The sequence below is a fragment of the Crinia signifera genome, chromosome 7 (genome assembly GCF_055691185.1).
Source record: "Crinia signifera chromosome 7, ASM5569118v1, whole genome shotgun sequence".
Lineage (NCBI taxonomy): Eukaryota > Metazoa > Chordata > Amphibia > Anura > Myobatrachidae > Crinia > Crinia signifera.
The window spans coordinates 142,038,740-142,061,858 of record NC_139223.1 but is presented as its reverse complement, the minus strand read 5'-3'; the positions used below and the strand labels follow the sequence as shown (position 1 = coordinate 142,061,858).

Here is a 23,119-nt window from a genome sequence, read left to right as displayed (position 1 = left end):
GGGATACTCAACCTGTAATGGGGTGCAAATCCTGTTATCTGTGAGATGTTTATACTACCTTGTACTTCTGCTTTCAGATACTTGTGTGTGCACAATTTCTACCCCACGCAACTTCCAAATGCTAAGCGTTATATAATATCCATGCCCATATAAAACTATAGGAACAGTAGCTGTAAGGGCTGGCAGGCGGAATAGAGCAGGATGTATCTCCAATATCTCCTGCTTTCTATCTTATATACTGGCATGTTTTAACCCATGGGTCTTCAAACTGTGGCCCTCCAGATGTTGTGGAACTACATGTCCCAGCATGCCCTGACAGTTTTGCCATGCTCTTGTAGGAAAAAAATGTGTGTGGCAATGCATGTTGGAAAATGTAGTTTCACAACATCTGGAGGGTCACAGTTTGAAGACCCATGTTTTAACCCTTTGAGCAGGGCCAGATTTGTGCCTAGGCCCGTGCCAGCCTCAGGGCGGCACCAATTAAGGGTGGCAGGCAGGCTGACATTCTGTTAAATAGCAGCATGGCAGAGCAGGTGGGCAGCGGCGAGTGACGAGCGCCGACGCCCCAGACATTATCATATGTTGGCGGCAGCGCCGCTCGTCACCCGCCACTGCCCACCCACTCTGCCATGCACATTACATCACCGCTTAGTGGCTGGGTCCAACAGTCCCCCTGCGCGTCCGGAAATGGCTCAGGCTAACTGCTGCCTGCTCCCGCCCATTGGCTACTCTACACACACACAGTCTATTGGCTGCTGTGTATCCAGCAGCTGAGCTGAGCGGCGCGCAGATCCTCCCTGCACTCAGTCAGTCACAGACAGTGTGTGAGCCGGAGAGAGAGACTGATGGAGACATTGTGCTAATCACTGTACTAATAAGTGCCTCCCTCCGGGTCCACCGTACAGTGAGCAGTCCAGGGTGCTTAAAAAAATATTAAGGTGGGCTACAGTTACATTTTAATGATATATATAAATAACAATGTATATACATATATGATTACATTAAAATTGGGGGGGGGGGGCACAAATATGTTGTGCCTAGGGGCGGCCTGACCCCTAAATTCGCCCCTGCCTTTGAGTGCCTAGCGAATTTGTCAAAATAGGTGTGAAAATTGGCAAGCAAACATTTTTATTCATCATAATGACCTGTTATGTTTACCTTACTGTATATACTGTAGGAAATATAATATCATCCTTTTTACGACATTTTTATTTTAATTTATATAACAAATGTGAGCGACATTGGCATTTTTAGCGAATATTTTGCACATCTCTCACAGCGATGTTGGCACTCAAAGGATTAAGGTCAGAATTAGTTTGCTAACTATGGGGTAGATTTATTAAGCTCGGTGAAGTGATCAAGTGTCTGGTTTTTATCACCGGCCAATCAGTTTCGAACTGTGAAGTTACAGGCTTGGTTTGAAAAATGACAAGTAGGAGCTGATTGGCCGGTGATAAAAACAAGACACTTTATCACTTCACCAAGCTTAATAAATCTACCCCAAAGTGTCTGGTTTTTATCATTTGGCAATCAGCTCCTACCTGTCATTTTCAAACCAAGCCTGTAACTTCACAGTTAGGAGCTGATTGGCCGGTGATAAAAAAAAAACAGACACTTTATCACTTCACCGAGATTAATAAATCTGCCCCTTAGTTCCTTAGGGGACATGTACCAAAGCTTGGATAGAGATAAAGAACCAACCAATCAATTTATAACTGGCATAGTACAGGAAGTTTTGAAAAAGGACAGGAGCTGATTGGTTAGGACTTTATCTCTCTCCACATTATCTTTTTCCAAACATTGATGCATTTCGACCTTAGAAAGACAGACATTAGATTAAAATAATTTAATGCTCAGTTCTCAAAGACAAAGGTTGCCCCATTGGAAATCTTTTCTGTTCTATTACATACATATAACTGCACCAATTGTCCGACTCTCATTGACTTCAATCAACATGTCCAACATTAATTTACTTATTTGTGTATTTTCTTATACACAGGAGAGACATGCAGCATTTTGGAATAAAAGTCAGCATTATTGAGCCTGGTTTCTTTAAGACTGGTGTAACTAGCCTGGAAATAATTGAGAAAGATTTACACCGACTATGGAATCGGCTTACACCAGACCTCAGATGCTCATATGGTGATAAATATTTTGATCAATGTAAGTAATTAAATAATTTTGTTCAATATATCAAATTAAACTAAAGCTGTGTACACATGCTTCGATTTTTTTCCTGTTTTCGATTCAACACTTTTGACTGGCATTCAATTAGATGCGTGCTCCCGTTTTATCTATATCGAAAAGAAAAATAGACTGTGCAGCCAAGGAAATATTGAATACAATCCAGTAAATCGAATGTCTACACTGAGAAATTGATATTGAATTGAATGTAAAATACAGATCTAATGCCAGATCTAATGGAAAGATCTAATGCCAGATGTAATAGAAAATCAAATCTAACATCAAATCTAAAAGCAAATTGAAGTGTGTGTACACAGCTTAAAGCTATGCACACACACTTCAGTTTTGCTTTAGATTTGATCTTGATTTGATTTTCTATTAGATCTGCCATTAGATCTTCCCATTCGATTTGGCATTAGATCTGTACTTTTGCATTAGATATCGAATTCGATTTACATTCATAGTACATTGTACACATTTGATTTACTGGAATGAGATTCGATATTTCCTTGGCTGCACAGTAGATTTTTCTGTTCAATTTTGAGAAAATGGGAGCGCGCATCAAATCGAATGCAGATTGAAAGTGTCCTAAAAACCATTCAATGTGGATTCGATTTTGCTTCTATAAGCAAAATCGAATCGAAAATAGCCAAAAATCAATGCATGTGTACACAGCTTAAGAATGATCGAGTGTTAATATTTGTACTTTCCTTCCCACTCACCCGTCGTTTCTTAAAAACTTAAGTGGCCCGAAGATGATGCTTACCAAGATTAAAGCAGTTAGACATTCTGAGCTGTGGAAGGTGGCATATGATTGGATAATACAATCACATCACATCACACCACACCCAATTAACCTTCTCTTTGGAATTCCTAGGGGTTTTACATCTATATGAAGCGCATCCTGATTAATAGAGAAAAATACGGGGATGCTATAAATAGTACAGTACTACAATATTGCTATAAATACAATTTTAGCAGGGCTGATAAAATGAAGTGGAGCACACATCAAAAATATGTGAGGTTTACGATCTCAGATTTGAGGACTAATTAATATCTTGGGCCAGATGCACTAAGCTTCAAAAATAATAAAATGGAATAGTGATAAACAACCAACCAATCAGCTCCTGCTTGACATTTTTCAAACACAGTCTGTGACACGGCAGGTAGGAGATGATTGGCTGGCTGTTTATAACTCTGCATTTTGTCACTTTTGAAGCTCAGTGCATCTGGTCCCTTATCTGGTAGGGCCAGAGAACAGAATACAGTAAAGCAGAGGTGCATTGAAGTAAATATCCCATATTCAATAAAATGCCAATCTTAGTAAATAAGCCCCTTAGTGTCCTAAATCTATTAGAGAAGGCAAATCTGGGAATCACACAGGGGTGTATTTACTAAATCAACCAGAATTTAACTAACATCCCCATAAAATCAACAACAGTGTTTCTATTCCATATAACTAATTTACTAAGAGCCAAATTTTTAGTTTCTTTCTGTTTTCGATGGTGCATTGGTTTCTATTTAAGTTCGAAATGTGTCTTCAACAAAACCAAAAATCTACTAAAAATGGAGTCAGAGTCAATAGAATTACACAAAAGCATTCTTATTAGTGTGACTATGAATAAAATGTTCACGTCTGAAATTAGCAAATGTTTTTTCTGCATATAAATGTACACATATTACAATGGCAACATGGCAAATACCCATTATAATATTACTGGCATGCTCTAATTTGTCTAATGTGTCTAATTTGGCCCAAAAATGGTCATACTTGCTTGCTTTCCCCAATTGGCCAAGTGGCTCTTAAAAATAGGGTACTGCTGACCTCCCACACTCCCAATTCTACTTATATCCTCAGACTAAACACTATGCCTTTAGCAAATTCTCACCCCCCTTCACAGGCCTACCTGGAGGTTCACACCCTCTAAAACCCCTGTTTACCTTGACGTCTCTACATACCTTTAAGATTAAATTCATTTACGATGACTTACTCCCTGGTAAGACTAAAAAATTGTGGTCTAAGATGTGGGAGTCATGGACTCTTGACTTCATAGACTTTGACCAACCAGAACGTCTCATACGCTCACTACCTACCTCTTTAAAATACCTCAGATCTGCAAAACTTCAAGAAATACATATCAAATTTCTCAACAGAGCCTATTTCTCACAAGCACAAAGGAAACATGTAGTGGCAGAGGAGACTGGTTTATGCCAGAAATATAAAACACAACCAGCTACATTTGCTCATAATGTATGGTTCTGCCCAAAAATTAAATGCTTTTGTCTTAAATTGGAATCTTTTATAACTCAAATTCGGGGAGCTTCCATGCCATTCTCATGGGAACCTTATATCTTGGCAGACTTCACTAAATGGGCCTGTTCAATCAGTCATCTCCTCCCTATTCCATTTTTAACAATTTTAATTACTATAGCAAGGAAAACGCTTCTACAAAAGTGGATATCTAAACAACCCCCACTACTGAGTGCTGTCTCCATACCCTATTTTGATAGACGTTTAGCTATGTCGGATATAGAAAACGGAGTTAAATCATTTCGCAAACACTGGGGCCTCTACTTAGATTCAATTCCAAAATCAAAATATGAGGATATAATGCGAGGTTTTGAAAATACAACTTGGTCTTTATTACGTTCTATCTCTTAAATACAAATAGTCAGTTGTAATACATACATTGGGTTCATGGTGCTGGGGGTGTGCGGGCTGTGATAGAACCACCCCCTGCAATTCAATGGCGGTAATCTGGGCATTGAATAGTGGAGGCGGGACTAGAAATGGGCAAATCAAAATTGGAAAAGAACCTGTTTGACAACAAATTGGGGTGCAGTGCTCAGTGTCATGGTGCAGCCACTAAGGCCAACAGAATACTGGCATTTATAGAAAGGGGCCTGGAAACTAGGGAAGACAATGTAATTGTACAACAAGGCATGCATTCAGACTAGAGTAGAGAAGATTCCGTACCCTTAGACGGAAAGTTTTTTTTTCCGGTCAGGGCTATAGAGGTATGAAACACTCTTCCGGAAAAGGTGGTGATGGCAGACAGATTGAACACATTTAAAAGAAGGTTGGACAAACATCTACTGGAACAGAACATCCAGGGGTACAACTAATCACTATTCAGCCATAGTTGGAACAGATGGTAATATTAAAATGGGATATAACATCTAGTCTATATCACCTAGCTGTTTCTTTATAAGGTTGAACTTGATGGACGTGAATCTTTTTTCAGCCTCAACCTTACTATGTAACTATGTAACCGTGGATGGAAGAGGAATACATTTTTATTCCCGCAATTCTACTATGGAAAACCAGCACCAGAATCTGGCGGAGAGGCGCCCCATCTGACTGAGACGCGCGTGCGTCTCACACGCACGCGCGTCTCAGTTTCCTGTCGATGCGGGGACGGGAACCCTGGGGACGCGCGTCTCAGTCAGATGGGGCGCCTCTCCGCCAGATTCTGGTGCTGGTTTTCCATAGTAGAATTGCGGGAATAAAAATGTATTCCTTTTCCATCCATGGTTACATAGTTACATAGTAAGGTTGAGGCTGAAAAAAGATTCACGTCCATCAACCCTGTCCGTCTCCGGGGGGTGCCCCGTTGTAAGGTGACGTGCGCGCATCTCGTGCGCGCTCGTCCCCTTACGGCGGCTGGCGGGGGATGGCGGATGGCGAATCTTCTGCCATCCCCTGCAAGAGCGAGACCCGCTCAATCTGTATACTGTAAATGTGGTGGGTAAAAAAATGACTGGCTTGTGGAGTTAATCACCAACACCTCAGTGGTGGGAATAAAATAAATATCTTTAACAGAGCTACACTGTATAGGGCCAGATGTACTAAGCGTTGAAAAGTGATAAAGTGGAGAGTGATAAAGTACCAGCCAATCAGCTCCTAACTGCCCTGTTACAGGCTGGGTTTAAAAAATTGACAGTAAGTGGCTGGCTGGTTGATATTTTGGTACTTGTTTCCTAGCACGGCCACAATCGTGGGCATCACGGGTAATTTTTAATGGTCTACGATGCGACCGACGCGATGCCCGCGATTTCCCATTGAAATGCATTGAAAAAGTCAAAATCGCGTCGGTCGCATCGTATGCGGCCAAAAAAAGCATACGATGGTACCGACGCGATGCCCGCGATTTCCCATAGGGAACAATGTAAAATGCCTCAATTTACCCAAATCAACATAGGGAACAATGTTAAATGGGCCAGAGACTCCAAAAAAAACCCCTGACCAGTGAAATGGCCCCCCAAAAATAGTTAACGCCACCCCACGATCAACGTCAACCCGAAGCGTGGCGAGCGGCGGCGGTACGCGTCCTCAGACCTTTTCATACCCCCACTATCCACGTCGGCGTGGAGTTGAGAATAGTGTGGCGAGCGCAGCGAGCCACCGAGCCCGAAGCGTGGCGAGCGGACACCTGTGAAGCCCGCGAAGGGACACGTTTACCGGTGAAGGTATCCGCGTCCCCTCGCGGGGCACGCTGCGCTCTCCACGCTTCGGGCTCGGTGGCTCGCTGCGCTCGCCACACTATATATTCTCAACTCCACGCCGACGTGGATAGTGGGGGTATGAAAAGGTCGGAGGACGCGTACCGCCGCCCAACGCGGGCTCGCTGCGCTCGCCACGCTTCGGGTTGACGTTGATCGTGGGGTGGCATTAACTATTTTTGGGGGGCCATTTCACTGGTCAGGGGTTTTTTGGGGGGTCTCTGGCCCATTTAACATTGTTCCCTATGTTGATTCGGTTAAATTGAGGCATTTTACATTGTTCCCTATGGGAAATCGCGGGCATCGCGTCGGTCGCATCGCATGCGATTTTTTAGCCCGCATGCGATGCGACCGACACAATTTTTTTACCTGCGATGCCCCAGATCAAGATCGTTGTGGCCGTGCTAGGAAACAAGAACCGATATTTTATCTCCATTCAAGGGTTAGAACAACTGGTCTGTTTGCACTACCACAGTGCAGGGCACTCTCCCTTTAATAGGCCTTCTGCTCACTTCGGACTTTATTCTGGTCCATTCACTCCCCTGTATAGTCGCACAGGAGAGCGATGTTTCATGACTGCGTATGCGCATATACTTTAATGCACATGTGCAGCTGTTTGGTGCGAGCGGGCATGGCAAACTGCTTATTCGCCATATCATTCGCACCTAGCAGTGGCGACAGGTTGCACCCAAATGCTGAACGTTCCCATGGTGTTTTCCCAAAGACACGGGGATGGTCAGCTGATGTCAGCTACCCGCCTGCTTCCCGCACAGGGCGCACGAAGATGTAAGACACTGGAGAGGTGTCTCACATCTGGGAGCGCTGTCGAAATCATTCGATGGTCGGCGCCCTTCAAATGATTTCCTACTTGCACACAAGCTGCGAATGCTAAACATCCATTTGCAAACATGTGGGGGAACTCGGCATGCGAGGGGAGGGCGGGTAATGTTTCAATGACTTGCAAAGCTTTGAAATCCACAGCTTTGCGAGTCAACCAGAGTAGGGCCCTTAGTCCTGATTGTGTAATTGTGTCCTCCACAATGCAATCTTGTTGGTTCATTTATTAATTACAGTTAAATATATTTATCTTTGGGTTTTGTAAGCATATCAAGCCATTTAACTTAACGTCAATACTAATAGAATTTTCTTGACTTTCTTGCAGATTTAAAAGTCCAACGGTTATCCATGAAAACATTTTGTAGTTCTGACATCTCCAAAGTTACAAACTGCATGGAACATGCGCTGCTAGCCAGATACCCCCGGACACGGTATGGTGCCGGATATGATGCTAAGTTATTTTGGCTTCCATTATCTTACGCACCTGCCAGGGTCGCTGATGTCATGTTGAAACTCATCTTACCTCGACCAATTGGTAACAAAAAAGCACTGGCTAGAAATCAAGTTGACGTATAGATGATTGATGTGTCTTTATGTTGTTTGAACCATATATTTTTTGAAAATAAACATCTTGCTGCTAGTTTTCATGTGTGCATTACTTATCTTTATAAACATACATATTCATTCCAGTGACCCAAACCACTCTTTTAATACAAATAAGTGAACATGCATCCACAAATTTATAGAGGGTAACTAGAATGTACAGTAATGGTCATTTATCGAGATCTTTTGGATTACCTTCCTTGCCAATTCTATGTGCAAGACTGCTAGGTGTGAGCGACTACAGAGGTCCTGCGTGCCAGCCCATCGAAACGCAGCCCACTTACTATGATGTCACACCAATCATAATGGCAGTGATGTCATATTGCCAGTTTGAGCATAAAAACAATGCATAACTCCAATGGCGGCTGCAGACCACAGATTGCAAATTATTATTTTTTTTAGGGAGGTGGGGGGGGGAATTGGGGGGGGCAGCCTCTAACATACATTAAAAAATCTAAGCATTTCAAATAAAAAATAACTTAATTTTTAATTAATAACATTTTAATTACTATTTCATTGACAACTGATTGTTCCAAGTTTTGCATAGTAAGTAGCCTAAAAGTAACACTTCTTCTAGAAACAAAAGGTATATGCAATTGAGCAAATACACAAATATATTCAAAGTAGCTACAGAAAGGTCATTTTCTGAATAGCAATTCATATAAACATCTGTACAAATTCTTTTTAAAAAAAATTAGGGGTGAAATGTAATAGGATGAGAGATTCAGAAAGTGAGAGATTTGGTAAGAAATCTCCAGGTTTTTTTTAAAGCGGCAATCATTTACTCTGCACAGCCAGTTTGATTTCGAAGTGTAAATGATTACACTTCAAAATCAAACTGGCTGTGCAGAGTAAATGACTGCCGGTTTAAAAAAAACTGGAGATTTCTTACCAAATCTCTCACTTTCTGAATATCTCATCCTATTACATTTCACCCTAGATGTTAACAAGGTCCCTGTACAAATTAGTATTTTTTGTCCTGTTATACAAATTTCTAAATTGACTTTAATTACTTCTACTATACCCAAACATTTTTACATTGAAAATAATCTTCCTTTTAAAAATTTACAAATATACACAATATTTATAATATTATTTTCTGACAGCTTCAGTGCAAAGATATACATATAGTACATTGTGATAATTGTTCATAAAAATAAGAATTGGCATTTCTCAAAAAGAAAGAAAAAGGCAAAATACCTATTGTCTAAAAAAAGTATACATTTTATAACAAGATGAAAGTTCTTGACCAATATAAAAACATGTGCAAGAAAGTGTATGACATTTAAGTATTCCTAGTTATTAGAATTAGTTATACATCTGAATCTTCTTTGACGAGATTGGCAGTGTCTATAAAGGTGTCCTCTCTTGGGGAGAAGGAAGTCTGTGGTGGCTCCTTTTTGTGTGATGGCTTGGAGGGTGGAGGTGATGTGAAAGGAGACGCGTCTTCCTCAGCCTTCTGTTGTTGTTCTTCTTCCATCTAGAACAATTGAAAAAGTTTTTTATTAATCACATGTATACATTAACAGTGTGGATAGTTAGGATCACTGCATTACTGCTATTCGCCAGGCAACCACATTTCTGGGATCCTGTGAGATTCCCACCGATCTCTAAATTATTCACCCCTGTAGGTAGATATTTTTGACCATAACATTGGTGCTCAGATAACAGTGTGTGTTTGTGGAATAAATATAATTCACAATAAATATATGACCAGTAAAGAAAATATTGCATTCTTTAAGTGTGAAAACTGCATGTACATTGTCACCACTGACAAAATGTCAACATTATCAATGTTGTCAGTCGGCATGTCTATAATGCTGTCATCTGTTGAACCCTAACCATGGCCTAACCCTGAAACTAGCTGCAGCGTAACTCTAACCGCAGTCTAACACTGACCCTAACTGCAGCCTAACCCTAACCGCAGCCAATGCTAACCACAGCCTAAGCCTAACCGCAGTCTCACCCTAAATGCAGTCTATACCTAACCTTAACCGCAGCCCAACCCTAACCGCAGCCCAACCCTAACCGCAGCCCAAACATAATGGCAACCTAATTCAAACTCTAACTGCAACTTAGTCCTAACTGCAACCTAACTCTAAAATTGGCTGTGGACATTCTCACTGTCATCATTGTAGCAATGTAGACTTTCTGTCTTTGTTGTTGACATCATTGTGTCAACTCCCTGCCAAGGTGAGCCAGCTCTGGGCAGCTGTACTGTGATTGGCTCCCGGACGGATACAGCAGAGCGTATATATGTAATGAGGGGGTCTCCGCTATTGCATATGTAATGAGCGGGGACCCAGCGCAGTGCAAATTGAATGATCTGCATGAATACATATTCACGGGTGGGGACCGCTCATTCAATATGCACTGCGCTGGGTCTCCGCTCATTACATATGCATCCCTGCTGCCGCCACTAGGCATAGGCTGACACCCTAGGCAATTGCCTAGTATGCCTATGCCTAGGGCAGGCTCTGTGTCAACATTCTGAATGCCAACATGTTACATCTATACAGTAAATGGCTTATATGGTAAATACATCCCTGAATATGTCCCTATAATGAGTTTACACTTACACAGGGCTGATACAGATTGCAGCATGTTTCTAATGGACTGTAGGATAATGAGTTCTACAGTCATTACACATTCAGCTAACATGAATCAGAGACAATGCAGTAGGTTTGTTAGCTAACAACCAAAGTGTCTGTCTGGTCTATTAACATGGATCAGATGTCAGCTGCAGTGACATCCCTTAACGACCTCTGTGATGTAGCGGCTCACTGCACCATAGTGTAATTCAAGGAGCAAACTGTACAGAAACATAGCAAGTAAGAACAAGTATACAGTAGTTACCTGTTCTGAACCATTTTCCATATCTTTGGATTAACCCCAGTAATGGCAATGAAGCGGGATACTCACCTCAGCATAGATAGGATTTTCAAAGTTTGTGCTTTGTTTAATCTTCCTCTTAAAGAAGTTCCACTTTGATTCCTGCCGTGAAACATGAAGATGAATGCAGTGTCAGTAAGCGTTGGCTCAGTGTGGGAACATAAATGTTATATATCCCCTTATATACCACTTTACTTCTGTGGTGTCTTTATCTCACTAATTTATTAACATTTAGAAAATGTAGTTTGCACAGGTAGATCAAAAACATTTATTTTAATTTTTTTTTTTAAAACATACTACATCTCATAGGGGGGAATTTAGTAAGATAGTAGTTCTATTTCACATGGGATGTTGCTATGGGCAACCAATCAGATACTATCTATTATCTTCCAGATGGTGATAAATAAATAAACTACTAGATTCTGATTGGTTGCCCATGGCAACATCCCATGTTCACCCATAGGGCGGTATTCAATGAGCCTGATTCGCCATGTTTTTATGGCGAATTTGTGCTGTTTGGCGAATTTTGGACTAAAACGGTGAATCACCCTATTCAATGACCACATGGCGAATACATTTGAAGGTTTTTTTCGCCATGATTCACCGAGTAGCAATCGCTATCTTTTGATGGAGAAGTGGAATGTGAACTTTTAAAATAAAGTGTTTTGTTTTTTACATTTGGTGTCAAAAAATCAGGAATTTTATTCTGAGGAGGGGCATGCTACTTTTATTCATGTGCTGTAAGCACATGAATATATATTTAATTAAAAAAAAAATATATATATATATTTTTTTTTACACAGCAGCCAGCAGGTAGCGCCGGAGCCGAGCCGCTCATTACATATTCATATATTCACTGCACCCGATCGTTACGATCGGGTGTAGTGAATATAGGTCCCCTGCTGGCACCCCCGGGGGGCAGCCTGTGCTGCCTGGCACCCGGGGAGCCCACCTCCCCCCCACAAACGTTCTGGGGCAAGCAGAGAGACTTCCATCTCTCTGCCTGCCACCGTCCTCATGCTCCCTGCGGCATTCGCCGCAGGAGCTCATATTCGCTGGTCAGGGGCTCGCTGCCCCTGACTCGTTGAATACCGGAGCCGGTGAGGCTCCGGAACGTGGCGAATGTGCAGCAAATCCAAAAAAGGATTCGCTGCACCTCGCAGGTATTCTCATTAAATACCGCCCATAATGTTTATGCTTTTTATTTGGAATATCAGACCTGAAAGTGACTGAAATACTGTACGCTAACATCAGAATATCCACAAAGCTTTACTGAAAGTACTGAATATAAAGAGGCCTATTTATTACTAAGAGCCCCTTGGAATTACATGCAGAATGCCCTGTGTGCATGGTGCTGTAGGTCCTATCATGAAGGATTTATGACCCTTTAATCCGTGAGTCAGAATGATCCGTGAGAGGCTCGGGATCAGTGTTTCCTCTAAGCTGTGCGCGCGCACACAACTCGCCAAGGCCGCGCACAGACATTACTACTGAGCGCACAAAGGTTAAAATCTTGTTTAGTGTGCCACGAGTTTAATAAGGTTGAAAATCACTGCTATAGCCTATATGTGTGGTGTGAAGTTTGTAAACATTCAAATTGCTTTATTAACTCAACAGAACTCGAAACCTAGGCCTTTATACGTTATGTGACGCACAAAAATTTGAATTTCCTTCCAAAGTTGCACAGCCAATATCTTTTGCCGCACACAGCCTTCGTAAAATTAGAGGGAACATTGCTCGGGATGTTCCTTACTATTGTCATTTGCTAAAACCTTTCCCAAAAACAGGGCCAGATTAACAATGGGGCAGATGGAGCTGCAGCTCCAGGCCTCCACATAACAATTGGCACCATGACAGCATTATGGTCACCGGCTGGCCCCATGGTTAGCCAATTCATGTTTAAGTATTACAATGACTTTTCTATTTTCCACACAAAATATGCAGTTTTGGTACTTTTATATATTTAGGGAGACATTGGGGTCTATAGTGTATGGGTTCTACATACCTACATGACATTGGCTTCCCCTCTTCCAGTTCTTATCATAGGGCCTTGTACATTCATTACAATTGGGTGAAGCATAAATAAGCACTTTCGGTTTTCAAAATTGGAATAAGCAATATGACCGTTCTGCGTTTGATTGAACAAATGTAAATGATCTTTTCTAGAAACTACACTTTTATTACAACACATTTAATCTGAATGAATTGTAGCAAAAATTAACCTGGACAGTATCGGTGCTTGCCGAAGACTGGGCAGCATCAGCTGCATACAGCGGGTTTTCATAATGATCCGACTTTTGTCCTGTGCTGGACTCGGTCACCTGAAAGTAGAAGAAAGTTTGGTTCAGAACCAACATCCCCCAGGCCTGAAAAATATTAAATAGTAGCAATCAGAGATATCGCTAGAGGGGTGCGGTCCGCTCCCGGGTGTCACCCACCAAGGGGTGACACCAAAGTGTTGACTCCTTCTCAGTGACAGGAGCTGGATGCTGAACTGTGACATGATGTGCAGCACTCAGCTCCTATCACTGTGTAAGAAACTGTCACTGCACTCACACTGGTCTGTGGGGGCAGCCCGCATCTCCTGGTCAAAATTGGGCTTTGTGCTGCGATGCCACATCCCCTGCACCCAAAGACACCCCCTTTGGGCAGAGTGTGACAGGAAATAACTGTGGGTGACAGGAAGAGGGTGACAGGGGTAGCAGTGGCTCTCCTAGTCCTCAGGGGCCCCAGTGCACTGCACCTGCTGCCAGGGCCGCCAATAGGGGGGTGCCCTGGGTACAGCTGTCCCGGGCCCCGGGCTCTGGAGGGGCCCGGGCAGCTGCCCACAAACCCCAGCCACTCTCACCTGGCGGCCAGGCACGCACAATACACAGTGCAGCCTGCAGAGCGCCGAGCCTAGGACACAGAGTGGCTCGACGCTCTGCAGGCTGCACTGTGCAGTGTGCGCGCCGGACCTGTGGACACTGAAGGAGCCGGAGGATGATACACCGGTTGCTGTCATGCGGGGGGCACGGCGGGCGTGCGGGTGGGGGCGGCGACGGCCGGCCGGAGGTATGGCGCTGTGCCGCTGGGGGCCCAGACTGTTCCAGGCCCCTAAATTTCTAGTGGGGGCCCTGCCCGCTGCACTAATGGTAGTTCTGCCTCTGGTTTGGAATGTATGTCTCTGTGCCAGGTGCTGGGGGTGTCTGACTGAACTCTAGCGGAAAATGCACATCATGCGGTGGTACAATGCCAGAAAGCGTGTGGCCTTACACAGAATCAATAGTGAATTCTATATTTACTCTGCATAAGAAATAGCATAGCTTAGCTAACACTCCTCAGGTGACTTACATCTGGGGGCTGACCGATATCCACAACGCTGACACCAGTTTCCCTTGAGCTTGAATACATCGGATTCTCATATACCAATGGTTCTTTTCCAGCATCCAGAGTGAAGACCTCTTTCTGCAAAACAATAATAAGAATAATGTATTGTACAACTGCTGAAATAGCGTGACAGAATACCTAGGTTATGAGCGATGGGTGTGATTAATGTGGCATCTTACATCTGGTGCCTGACTGGCTTTCACAGTGCTGTCACCACTGTCCCTGGAGCTTGAATACATTGGATTCTCATATACAAATGGCTCTTTCCCAGCATCCAGAGTAAAAGTCTCATTCTAGAAAACAATAATGAGAAACCTTTTCTTATATAACCGTGGAAATAGCATGACAACAAATATCATTTGTCCTTACGTGAACTTATATTTCTGCCAGGACATGCTTTATCCATCAGGAGCAGAACCGCATTTTATATGCAGATGCGTCCTCACACATCTCTGCTACACTTGTGCCAAACATCCCTCTCGGTGCGCCAGGTCTCAAGTTACTTCTAGCACTGGGCATTTTTTGACAAAAATTAATCTTATGGGTATTATCAATGTGTGCCTGTTCGATGCTGTCGTTTTCTGCCGTATCTTTGCCCATGCAGATTTAAAACTAAGTCGAATCTGCATTGTCGAACACAGAAGCTAAATTGTCGAATCTTCAGCTGTTGATGACAAAAGACACGTGGCTAGGCGAGTTTTACACCAATCCACATGCTTTCCTGCCAATGGATAGATTAAATAGGCTGAATGTAAAGTTGACCTAGTCGCCCACTCCACGGGCCGCTGCAGTATAATGAGGAGACTGGGCTGAGGCTGCCCTTGCCTGCAGTGCTAGCAATCACATGACTGCCCTTTAAAACCCAAGGAGGACCTGTCGTCTACTTGCTACATTTCTGGGCCCAGGTAAGTGTATTTTAATGTATTTATCACACACTGCCTGTCACCAGCTCCCTGGCATCATCTGCTGCCTCTCTTAGTCACCCGCTGACTCTCTCCATTACCCGCTGCCTCTCTCAGCCACCTGCTCCCTGGTATTACCCACTGCGTCTCTCAGCCACCTGCTCCCTGGTATTACCCACTGCCTCTCTTAGTCACCTGCTGCCTCTCTCAGCCACCTGCTCCCTGGTATTACCCACTGCGTCTCTCAGCCACCTGCTCCCTGGTATTACCCACTGCCTCTCTCAGCCACCTGCTCCCTGGTATTACCCACTGCCTCTTTTAGTCACCCGCTGACTCTCTGCATTACCCGCTGCCTCTCTCAGTCACCTGCTCCCTAGTATTACCCACTGCCTCTCTCAGCCACCTGCTCCCTGGTATTACCCACTGCCTCTTTTAGTCACCCGCTGACTCTCTGCATTACCCGCTGCCTCTCTCAGTCACCTGCTCCCTAGTATTACCCACTGCCTCTCTAGGTCACCAGCTCCCTGGTATCACCTGCTGCCTCTCTCAGCCACCTGCTTCCTGGCATCACCCACTGCCTCTCTCAGACACCTGCTCCCTGTCATCATTCCACTGTCTCTCTCAGTCACCCTCACCCTGACATCACCTGCTGCCTTTCTCCGACACCCGCTGGCCGGCCTCACCTGCTTTTGTATATAATCATATTGTTAGTTTCCTATAGAAATTACTTACCATCTGCATCACTTTATCTATAGAAGACTCAAACCCAGACACACCAATATCCATACTGACATCGGCTCCAGACCGAAATGTGACTCCATTGCCGTTTTCTGTCGATTTAACCAGTCCGCTTAAACTGTAATAATATAGAGCAAATGCATGATCGTTAGTATATTGGGCCTGTAATGCAATGTGAGTCCGGTGACCATGCAGGATGTCGGCTGAACTCTGTTTTTTACAACGCATGGTTTTGCCTTGTAAATGATTGTCCCTTTAAAAAAAAAAAACCTCTGAGTTTGGCCAACATCCCGCATTACTTCCGACCCACTGTAGGACATATATGTGTTAGAAACTTCATGTTATTGTTCTACATGACAGTACTACCCTCAAGTGTCATTATAGACATTCATATTTAGCAGCATGACACAAGAAGTCATAGCACCTAATCAGATATAAGCCTTGATATACCACTAGAGTTCCCAAGTCAAGGGACCTGAGAGAGCGGAAACAGGTAGTGCAGTACTTACTGAACCCAGGCATGATGAAGGGGCCCAACAAAGGCCTGAATCCACCCCTCCCAACACTTCTTACATGTGGGCGACAGCAGCCTCTCTCCCCAGCCCATTTTGATGGGTCCAATGAGGCTGATGAGCAAGAAAAGTCTCCTCTGTCTGCATGATGTAAGGCAGAGGCAGAACTCTGGGAGGCATTGGAGTCATCTGCCGCCGGGCTCCTGCTCCCAAGGGGGCACCTCTTCTCCCCCTGGAAGCTTAAATCAGTTTTTTAAAAGCCAAGGACATTGCTTCTGTGGCTGAGTTCTGAAATATATACTGTATGTGCTCTCTATCTATCTATATTTCTGAACAGAACATATATTTTATTTAAGGTTATATAGGGTTGTATGTGTGTGTGTGTGGGGGGGGGGGGGGGGGGGGCACCAATATATATCTTGCCTCTGGGCATCTGGAAAGAACTCCCCTAATTCCACCCCAGCCCCCTCTGCCGGGCACTGTGACCTGTGGGTGGGACATCGGGACTGCTGGGAGGTATGTACATACAGTATAATGCAATTATTTCCTTTAAAATGAATGTGTAGATGCAAATCCACTAGAGTACAGAATATGGAATGCAGGCAGCCCATCCGAGCTCTCTTCTGTATGCCCATGTATTTTCAAGAACATCTCTCGAAAACTGACCAACCTTGGAAATTTTGGAAGAGGTGGTAACAGTTTTCCTGTCCGTCTGTAGTTGAAGAGTCCTCCAAGCACCAATGCAGAAATAATTAGGATCAAAATGACAGTGAGAAGCACGGCCACACCTGCTGTAAATAGATAATATATTATTTACTTATACTAAGAAGACAATCAGAACAGTACAACAGGAAGTATTATAGTGTCGGACATACTTGTTCCAGCAAGTAGACCAGTTTGACCTGCTAAATTACAATTGTCACCATAATATCCTTGTAAACACCTGTAAATAAAAGAAAATGCACATTAATCACTACGGTATATCATGGTAAGAACATATAATAAATATACACATTTGAATTATCATCCAGGTGGGGCTGTTGTGTAGAATTTTTATGCATACCTCTTGGCCTAATGTTTGTGGGGGCCCCTACCAATAACGTTATCAATAAAATATACTAACGGTGTTATTAGAAAATACTCAAGGAGAGTACAGGCCTTCTTAGGCCTCAGTCTTCTGCCATGACCGGTTGTTGGGGATTGGGATCCTCCATATTTGTCAAAGAAAGGGCGGATGGAAGAACCAATTACAGGCCTTAATAGACAATGCCCCCTCCACCGCCACTTTATGTGGGTTACCAAGTTTGAATTTCTGGTTCTGTATTAGAGAATGGACAGAGCAGGGGGCATTTGGTGGAAGTAGACTATATGTGTGTTCATGGGAATTGCAGTCGCAAGGAAATATTGTTCAAAGAATTGGCTTCAATTGTGCGCATCCGCAGACACTGACACATCCCACTACATTTCCACCGACTGCGCATACAGCTGAACCTGCAAATCGGGCCTGTGCATGTGCCCGATGATGCATCCCAACTAGCAACTACACAAGAGCAATGGAGCCTAACATGACTCAATGGATGTTTCCGGGTGGTAATTGGCAGCAACAATGTGAATGCATGAACATCTAATGTAAGTGCTGTAAGCATGTAGTATAGATTCCATGCTCATTTGTAGTGAGCAACCAGATATAGACCGGGATGCAGTGAGAAAGTCGACAGTCACCATGTTGGCAGTGACTATGTAGACACGAAAGTCGGATAACATCAGGCACACTTTATAACGTTAAACATTCTGCTTTAGGAGCATTTTTAAAGCTCTAATGCCAGCACAGTTCCAATACTTTAAGTAGTATTACAACCACATCAGCATCCTGGTGTCGGCTTTCTCGTATCACCATAGTGACTGTAGACAAAACGTACCCATCCTGAGGAATGTATGATTTTAATGGATCTTTTGTAGCCATTTTACTTATGATGAAGACTGTGGACAGAGGATCAGTGCCCATATGCATGCAGATGTCCAGAAACTTTTATAGGCGACCTAAACATTTCATTAGCATAGCCCAATAAGTGGGCTGCCCCAGCCAGATGCAAATGCTCAGAATTAGTGCCAATAGCTGTGGCCACACTAGCTGTATCACAGGGAATACGTACAAGCAGAATTCTGATACCAGTATCCTGAAGGAGGGAATCCTGACAGGGGTCTGGTGAGCATATTTAACTTCCCCCTGCCCTCCCCAAACTTTCCCCTCCAACTTATGTCTAACCCTAACTCCCCCTTCTAAGTGCCTAACCTCAACGCTCCCTCCAATTAAACTTACTCAAACCCACCTAGCACCCCCTCCAGCAGCCTAACACTCCAGCTAGTGTCTTACCCTAAACTCCCCCCCATCTAAGTGCCTAACCTCAACCATCCCTTCCTGCAGCCTTACCCTAACCCATCTAGCACCCCCTCCAGCAGCGTAACACTCCAGCTAGTGTTTAACCCTAACCTCCCCCCATCTAAGTGCCTAACCTCACCATCCCTTCCTGCAGCCTTACCCTAACCCACCTGTCAACCCTCCTACAGCCTAACTCTCCAGCTAGTGTCTAATCCCAGCCCCAACCCTTGCACCCTTACCCTAACTCACCTGGCGCCCCCTCCCGCAGCCTAACGCTCCAGCTAGTGTCTAACCCTAACCCCCTTCTAAATGCCTAACCCCACACCTTCCACCCTGCAGCCTTACCCTAACTCACCTAGCGCCCCCTCCTGCAGCCTAATCCTTCCACTAGTGTCTAACCCTAACACCCCCTTCTAAGTGCCTTACCCCAACCCTCCCTCCCTGCAAACTTACCCTAACCCACCTGGCACCCTCTCCTGCAGCCAGGTGCTCCTGTTAGTGTCTAATGCTGGGTACACACCAAAACGATTTGGATTGGATGCAAATCGTATGCAACTCGTATGCAAATAGGATCATACGATTTGCATATGATTTGCATACGATTTGCATACAATTTGCATACGATCCGATCCCCTCTGTATTCAGATGAATGGATCTTTTACAGATCCTACCTGCAGCAGGTAGGATCGGATTAGGATCCAATTCAGATCCAACCAAACGATTTTGACCAAATCTGCATCCAATCTGCATCCAATCAGTCTGAATTGGATCCAGATTGATGGGATTGTGCCAAAATCGTTTTGGTGTGTACCCAGCATAACCCTAACCTCCCAAGCCTAATTTTCTCCACTTGCAGCCTACCCCTAACCTTGTGCACCCTAACCCCTGACAGCCGCACCTTTTTTTCAGTTTTATTCATCTTTTTTTTTTTTTAAATGGAGCAGTCCCATAAATATACATCAATAAAAAATGTATTTATTTTAATAAGAGGAGAGAGGTATCAAACATTGGAGAGATAAAGTACCAACCAAGTTCTAACTCATTTTTCAAGAACCTGAAATATGGCAGTTAGAAGCTGATTGATTCATACTCTAGGGGGTATTCCATCCGGGATTCCGACAGTCAGGGCGTTCCGACAGTCAGATTCCCGGACGTTTTCGCTGGCATCTGACATGATATTGACAGTCAGTAGTCAACTTTCCAACTGCCGAGTGGCGGAAAGTCTGTGGATCGGCAAAAACAACAATGTTTATTGAAAAACAGTCGCAGATCCGACAATCCATGGCCATTTACAACAATACAGACTCCCCTCCATAGTGAGGCATCTGTAGCAGGGGAGTCATAGTAACATACATAGTAACATAGAAATTACGGCTGAAAAAAGACGTTAGTCCATCGAGTTCAACCAAACCCCGGCAGATTGAGCAATCGGCAGAGATTGATTACCCCTAAATCTCTGTTCAAGGTCTGATACCTCTCCCCCAATGTCTTCTTCTAAGAGGTATCAGGTAAAACTTACTTGCATTTTGGAAGGCCCCTTTCATCAAAATAGCACGTTCCTCCATGCATACATCGGCATGCTGGCGGCATGGTTGAAGGGGATTCAATAGCTAAGGGAATGGAAAGCCATGCAGGTTAATAAGCAGTACATGCAGTTATTATATTTTTAAAGCAGGGGATGATGTAAAAATTGTGTTTAAAAGACTTTAATCTGCTTTAATATGTTGTTTGCAACTGAATATACGCAAACCTATTACAATTTAAGAGAGAAAATAAGGGTTCATTGGTTTTCATTATAATCTGATGTTGTTATGACCCCTGCTCTGTGCAGCTTTGTGTGCAATGGTCCCATTGACTGGTGTTATTGTTACATTGGTGCTGTGCTTAACAGCAACACATACACAATGAACGCTCTTCAATAGTTTGTGTTGATTCGCTCCTGTATAAACCAAGTGAAGATAATTCAACAGTGACACCTGCTGGAGTAAAATGGTAACTGTTCTCATATTTATTTATTTATTTATTTATTAACAGTTTCTTATATAGCGCACACATATTCCGCACCGCTTTACAGAGATTATTTGAACATTCACATCAGTCCCTGCCCCTCTGGAATTTACAATCTATATTCCCTACCACATGTACATGCACACACAGATATTCTAGGGTTAATTTTTGTTGGGAACCAATTAGCCTACCAGTATATTTTTGGATTGTGGAAGGAAACCAGAGTACCCGGAGGAAACCCAGGCAAGTACGGTGAGAAAAAAACAAGATGGTACAGCGATGTGCTAAATATTAATTGTTTTTTATTAAAAAGACATAAAAATTTGTGTATATACTTTCATATACTGTATTAAACAATGTGGCCAACATTGGGACAGACAAGACTTACACACATAAATTAAAAAGGCTATTTTTTCCCCTTTTAATAACTCCTCTTTAGTATCAATGTTAGTTCGTTAGTAGCAGCATGCAATTAGATCAATTTTCCTTTGTTTATAACCTCAGGAGGTAAAGGAAGCCGCTGAACAAATAAACAGGTGGAGAAACGCGTAGAGGACTGGGGAAGGAAGCTGCCAACTGACAGAACAAGCGATTCCAGTCTCTGATAGGACCGCGTTGAACTGCACTAGCGGTCGGAGAGGATCGTTCTGGACTGCAAGCAGGATCCTTGTTGTTTTAGCCGGATGTTCACTTGAGTATTAAAAACTTTAAATATGTGCACATATTATCTATTGAACCTTTAATAACCGGTTATAAACAAAGGAAAATTGATCTAACTGAATGCTGCTACTAACCAACTAACATTGATACTAAAGAGGAGTTATTAAAAGGGGAAAAAATTGCCTTTTTAATTAATGTGTGTAAGTCTTGTCGGTCACATTGTTTAACATAGGAAAGTATATACACAAATTATTATTTCTTTTTAATAAAAACCAATTAATATTTAGCACAGCGCTGTACCATCTTGGGTACTTGTGTATTATCACGGCGCCCACATTGTCCATCGTAGGGCATTGTACAACCAAAAAATTGCGTCACATCGCATCGAATGCGATATGATCGTATGCGATGTGATGCAACGCGGTTGGACCCGATTTTTAATTGTACAGGCACCCAGATGCCTGATTCCTATGTTAAATGTCCCCCTAGACCCGATTTTTGATTGTACACCCACCCTGATGGGTAATGACTATGTTAATTGCCCCCCATTGTTAACGCCACCCCACGCTTCGGGCTCGGTGGCTCGCTTCGCTCGCCACACTATATAAAATCAACTCCGCGCCGACGTAGATAGTGGGGGTATGAAAAGGTCGGAGGACGCGTACCGCCGCCCCTCGCGGGCTCGCTACGCTCGCCACGCTTCGGGTAGGCGTTGATAGTGGGGTGGCGTTAACAACGGGGGGATTTAACATACTCATTACCCATCAGGGTGGGTATACAATTAAAAATTGGGTCTGGGGGGGCATTTAACATGGGAATAAGCCCAAATCGGGCATGATCGCGTCGCATCGCATCGCTTGCCATTATAATGGCATGGGATGCGACGCAATATTAAAATTGTATACTCAGCCCGGGGAAAGGCTCAAATCAGGTCCCATTGCATACCATCGCATACCTTAATTAGTGGTATGCGATGCGATGGGTGCCGTGATAATACACAAGTACCCCATCTTCTTGTTCCATTATTATTAAGGGGTTTGGAAATCCCCCTTAGGTACCAGCTGCAGTGTTTTATATTATCAAATCAGTGCTCAATATCACTTTGCTTTCTTATGCCCGTACACACCAGGATGATGGTGCTCGTGAGCGGGTTGTCACAGGAACGTACAACCCGCTCACGAGCTGACGGCGCCGCCGACCTGCCGCGAAAATGCAGCTGATCCGATTACGACCCCCACCCACTGCAATGGTCGGTTCTGAGATCCTACCTGCAGCAGGTAGGATCTCATAAAAGACCGACCGACCTGCGGGCCATGCATTGGATCGGGATCGCATCAAAAGGACAGTGAAATGGCCCAAAACATGGCCAATTTACATACAATCGGTCGAGATTGTATCTAAATTTACTCGTTTTGGGCCATATCGTCCTGGTGTGTACCCCACATAAGTACAGGGAGAATATACAAACTCCGCACAGTTAGGGTGGGTATCGGACCCATGACCTCAGCACTTTTCATATAAATGCGATATTA

The 23,119-nt window shown here is 43.6% G+C and overlaps 2 protein-coding genes across 4 annotated transcripts in view; one reads left to right on the top strand and one right to left on the bottom strand.

Moving 5' to 3' along the window:
• The window catches only part of LOC146019560 (retinol dehydrogenase 5-like), a 32,193-nt gene extending 24,026 nt beyond the window's left edge, over window positions 1-8,167 (top strand). The window contains exons 5-6 of the mRNA XM_083152063.1: window positions 2,000-2,163; window positions 7,850-8,167. Coding sequence (XP_083008189.1) covers window positions 2,000-2,163; window positions 7,850-8,100 — 415 coding nt within the window. The 3' untranslated portion in view covers window positions 8,101-8,167. The remainder of the gene's footprint in view (window positions 1-1,999; window positions 2,164-7,849) is intronic.
• An 871-nt stretch (window positions 8,168-9,038) lies between these two features.
• Window positions 9,039-23,119, bottom strand: part of LRP2 (LDL receptor related protein 2) — a 278,226-nt gene continuing 264,145 nt past the window's right edge. For 2 of the 3 annotated variants that reach the window (XM_083153889.1, XM_083153891.1), the window contains 9 exons: window positions 20,440-20,530; window positions 17,416-17,483; window positions 17,211-17,331; window positions 16,023-16,146; window positions 14,568-14,681; window positions 14,353-14,466; window positions 13,242-13,340; window positions 11,050-11,121; window positions 9,039-9,607 (listed from right to left, as the gene is read on the bottom strand). In XM_083153889.1, coding sequence (XP_083010015.1) covers window positions 9,440-9,607; window positions 11,050-11,121; window positions 13,242-13,340; window positions 14,353-14,466; window positions 14,568-14,681; window positions 16,023-16,146; window positions 17,211-17,331; window positions 17,416-17,483; window positions 20,440-20,530 — 971 coding nt within the window. In that variant the 3' untranslated portion in view covers window positions 9,039-9,439. The remainder of the gene's footprint in view (window positions 9,608-11,049; window positions 11,122-13,241; window positions 13,341-14,352; window positions 14,467-14,567; window positions 14,682-16,022; window positions 16,147-17,210; window positions 17,332-17,415; window positions 17,484-20,439; window positions 20,531-23,119) is intronic. The other variant, XM_083153890.1, reaches the window with a different exon arrangement.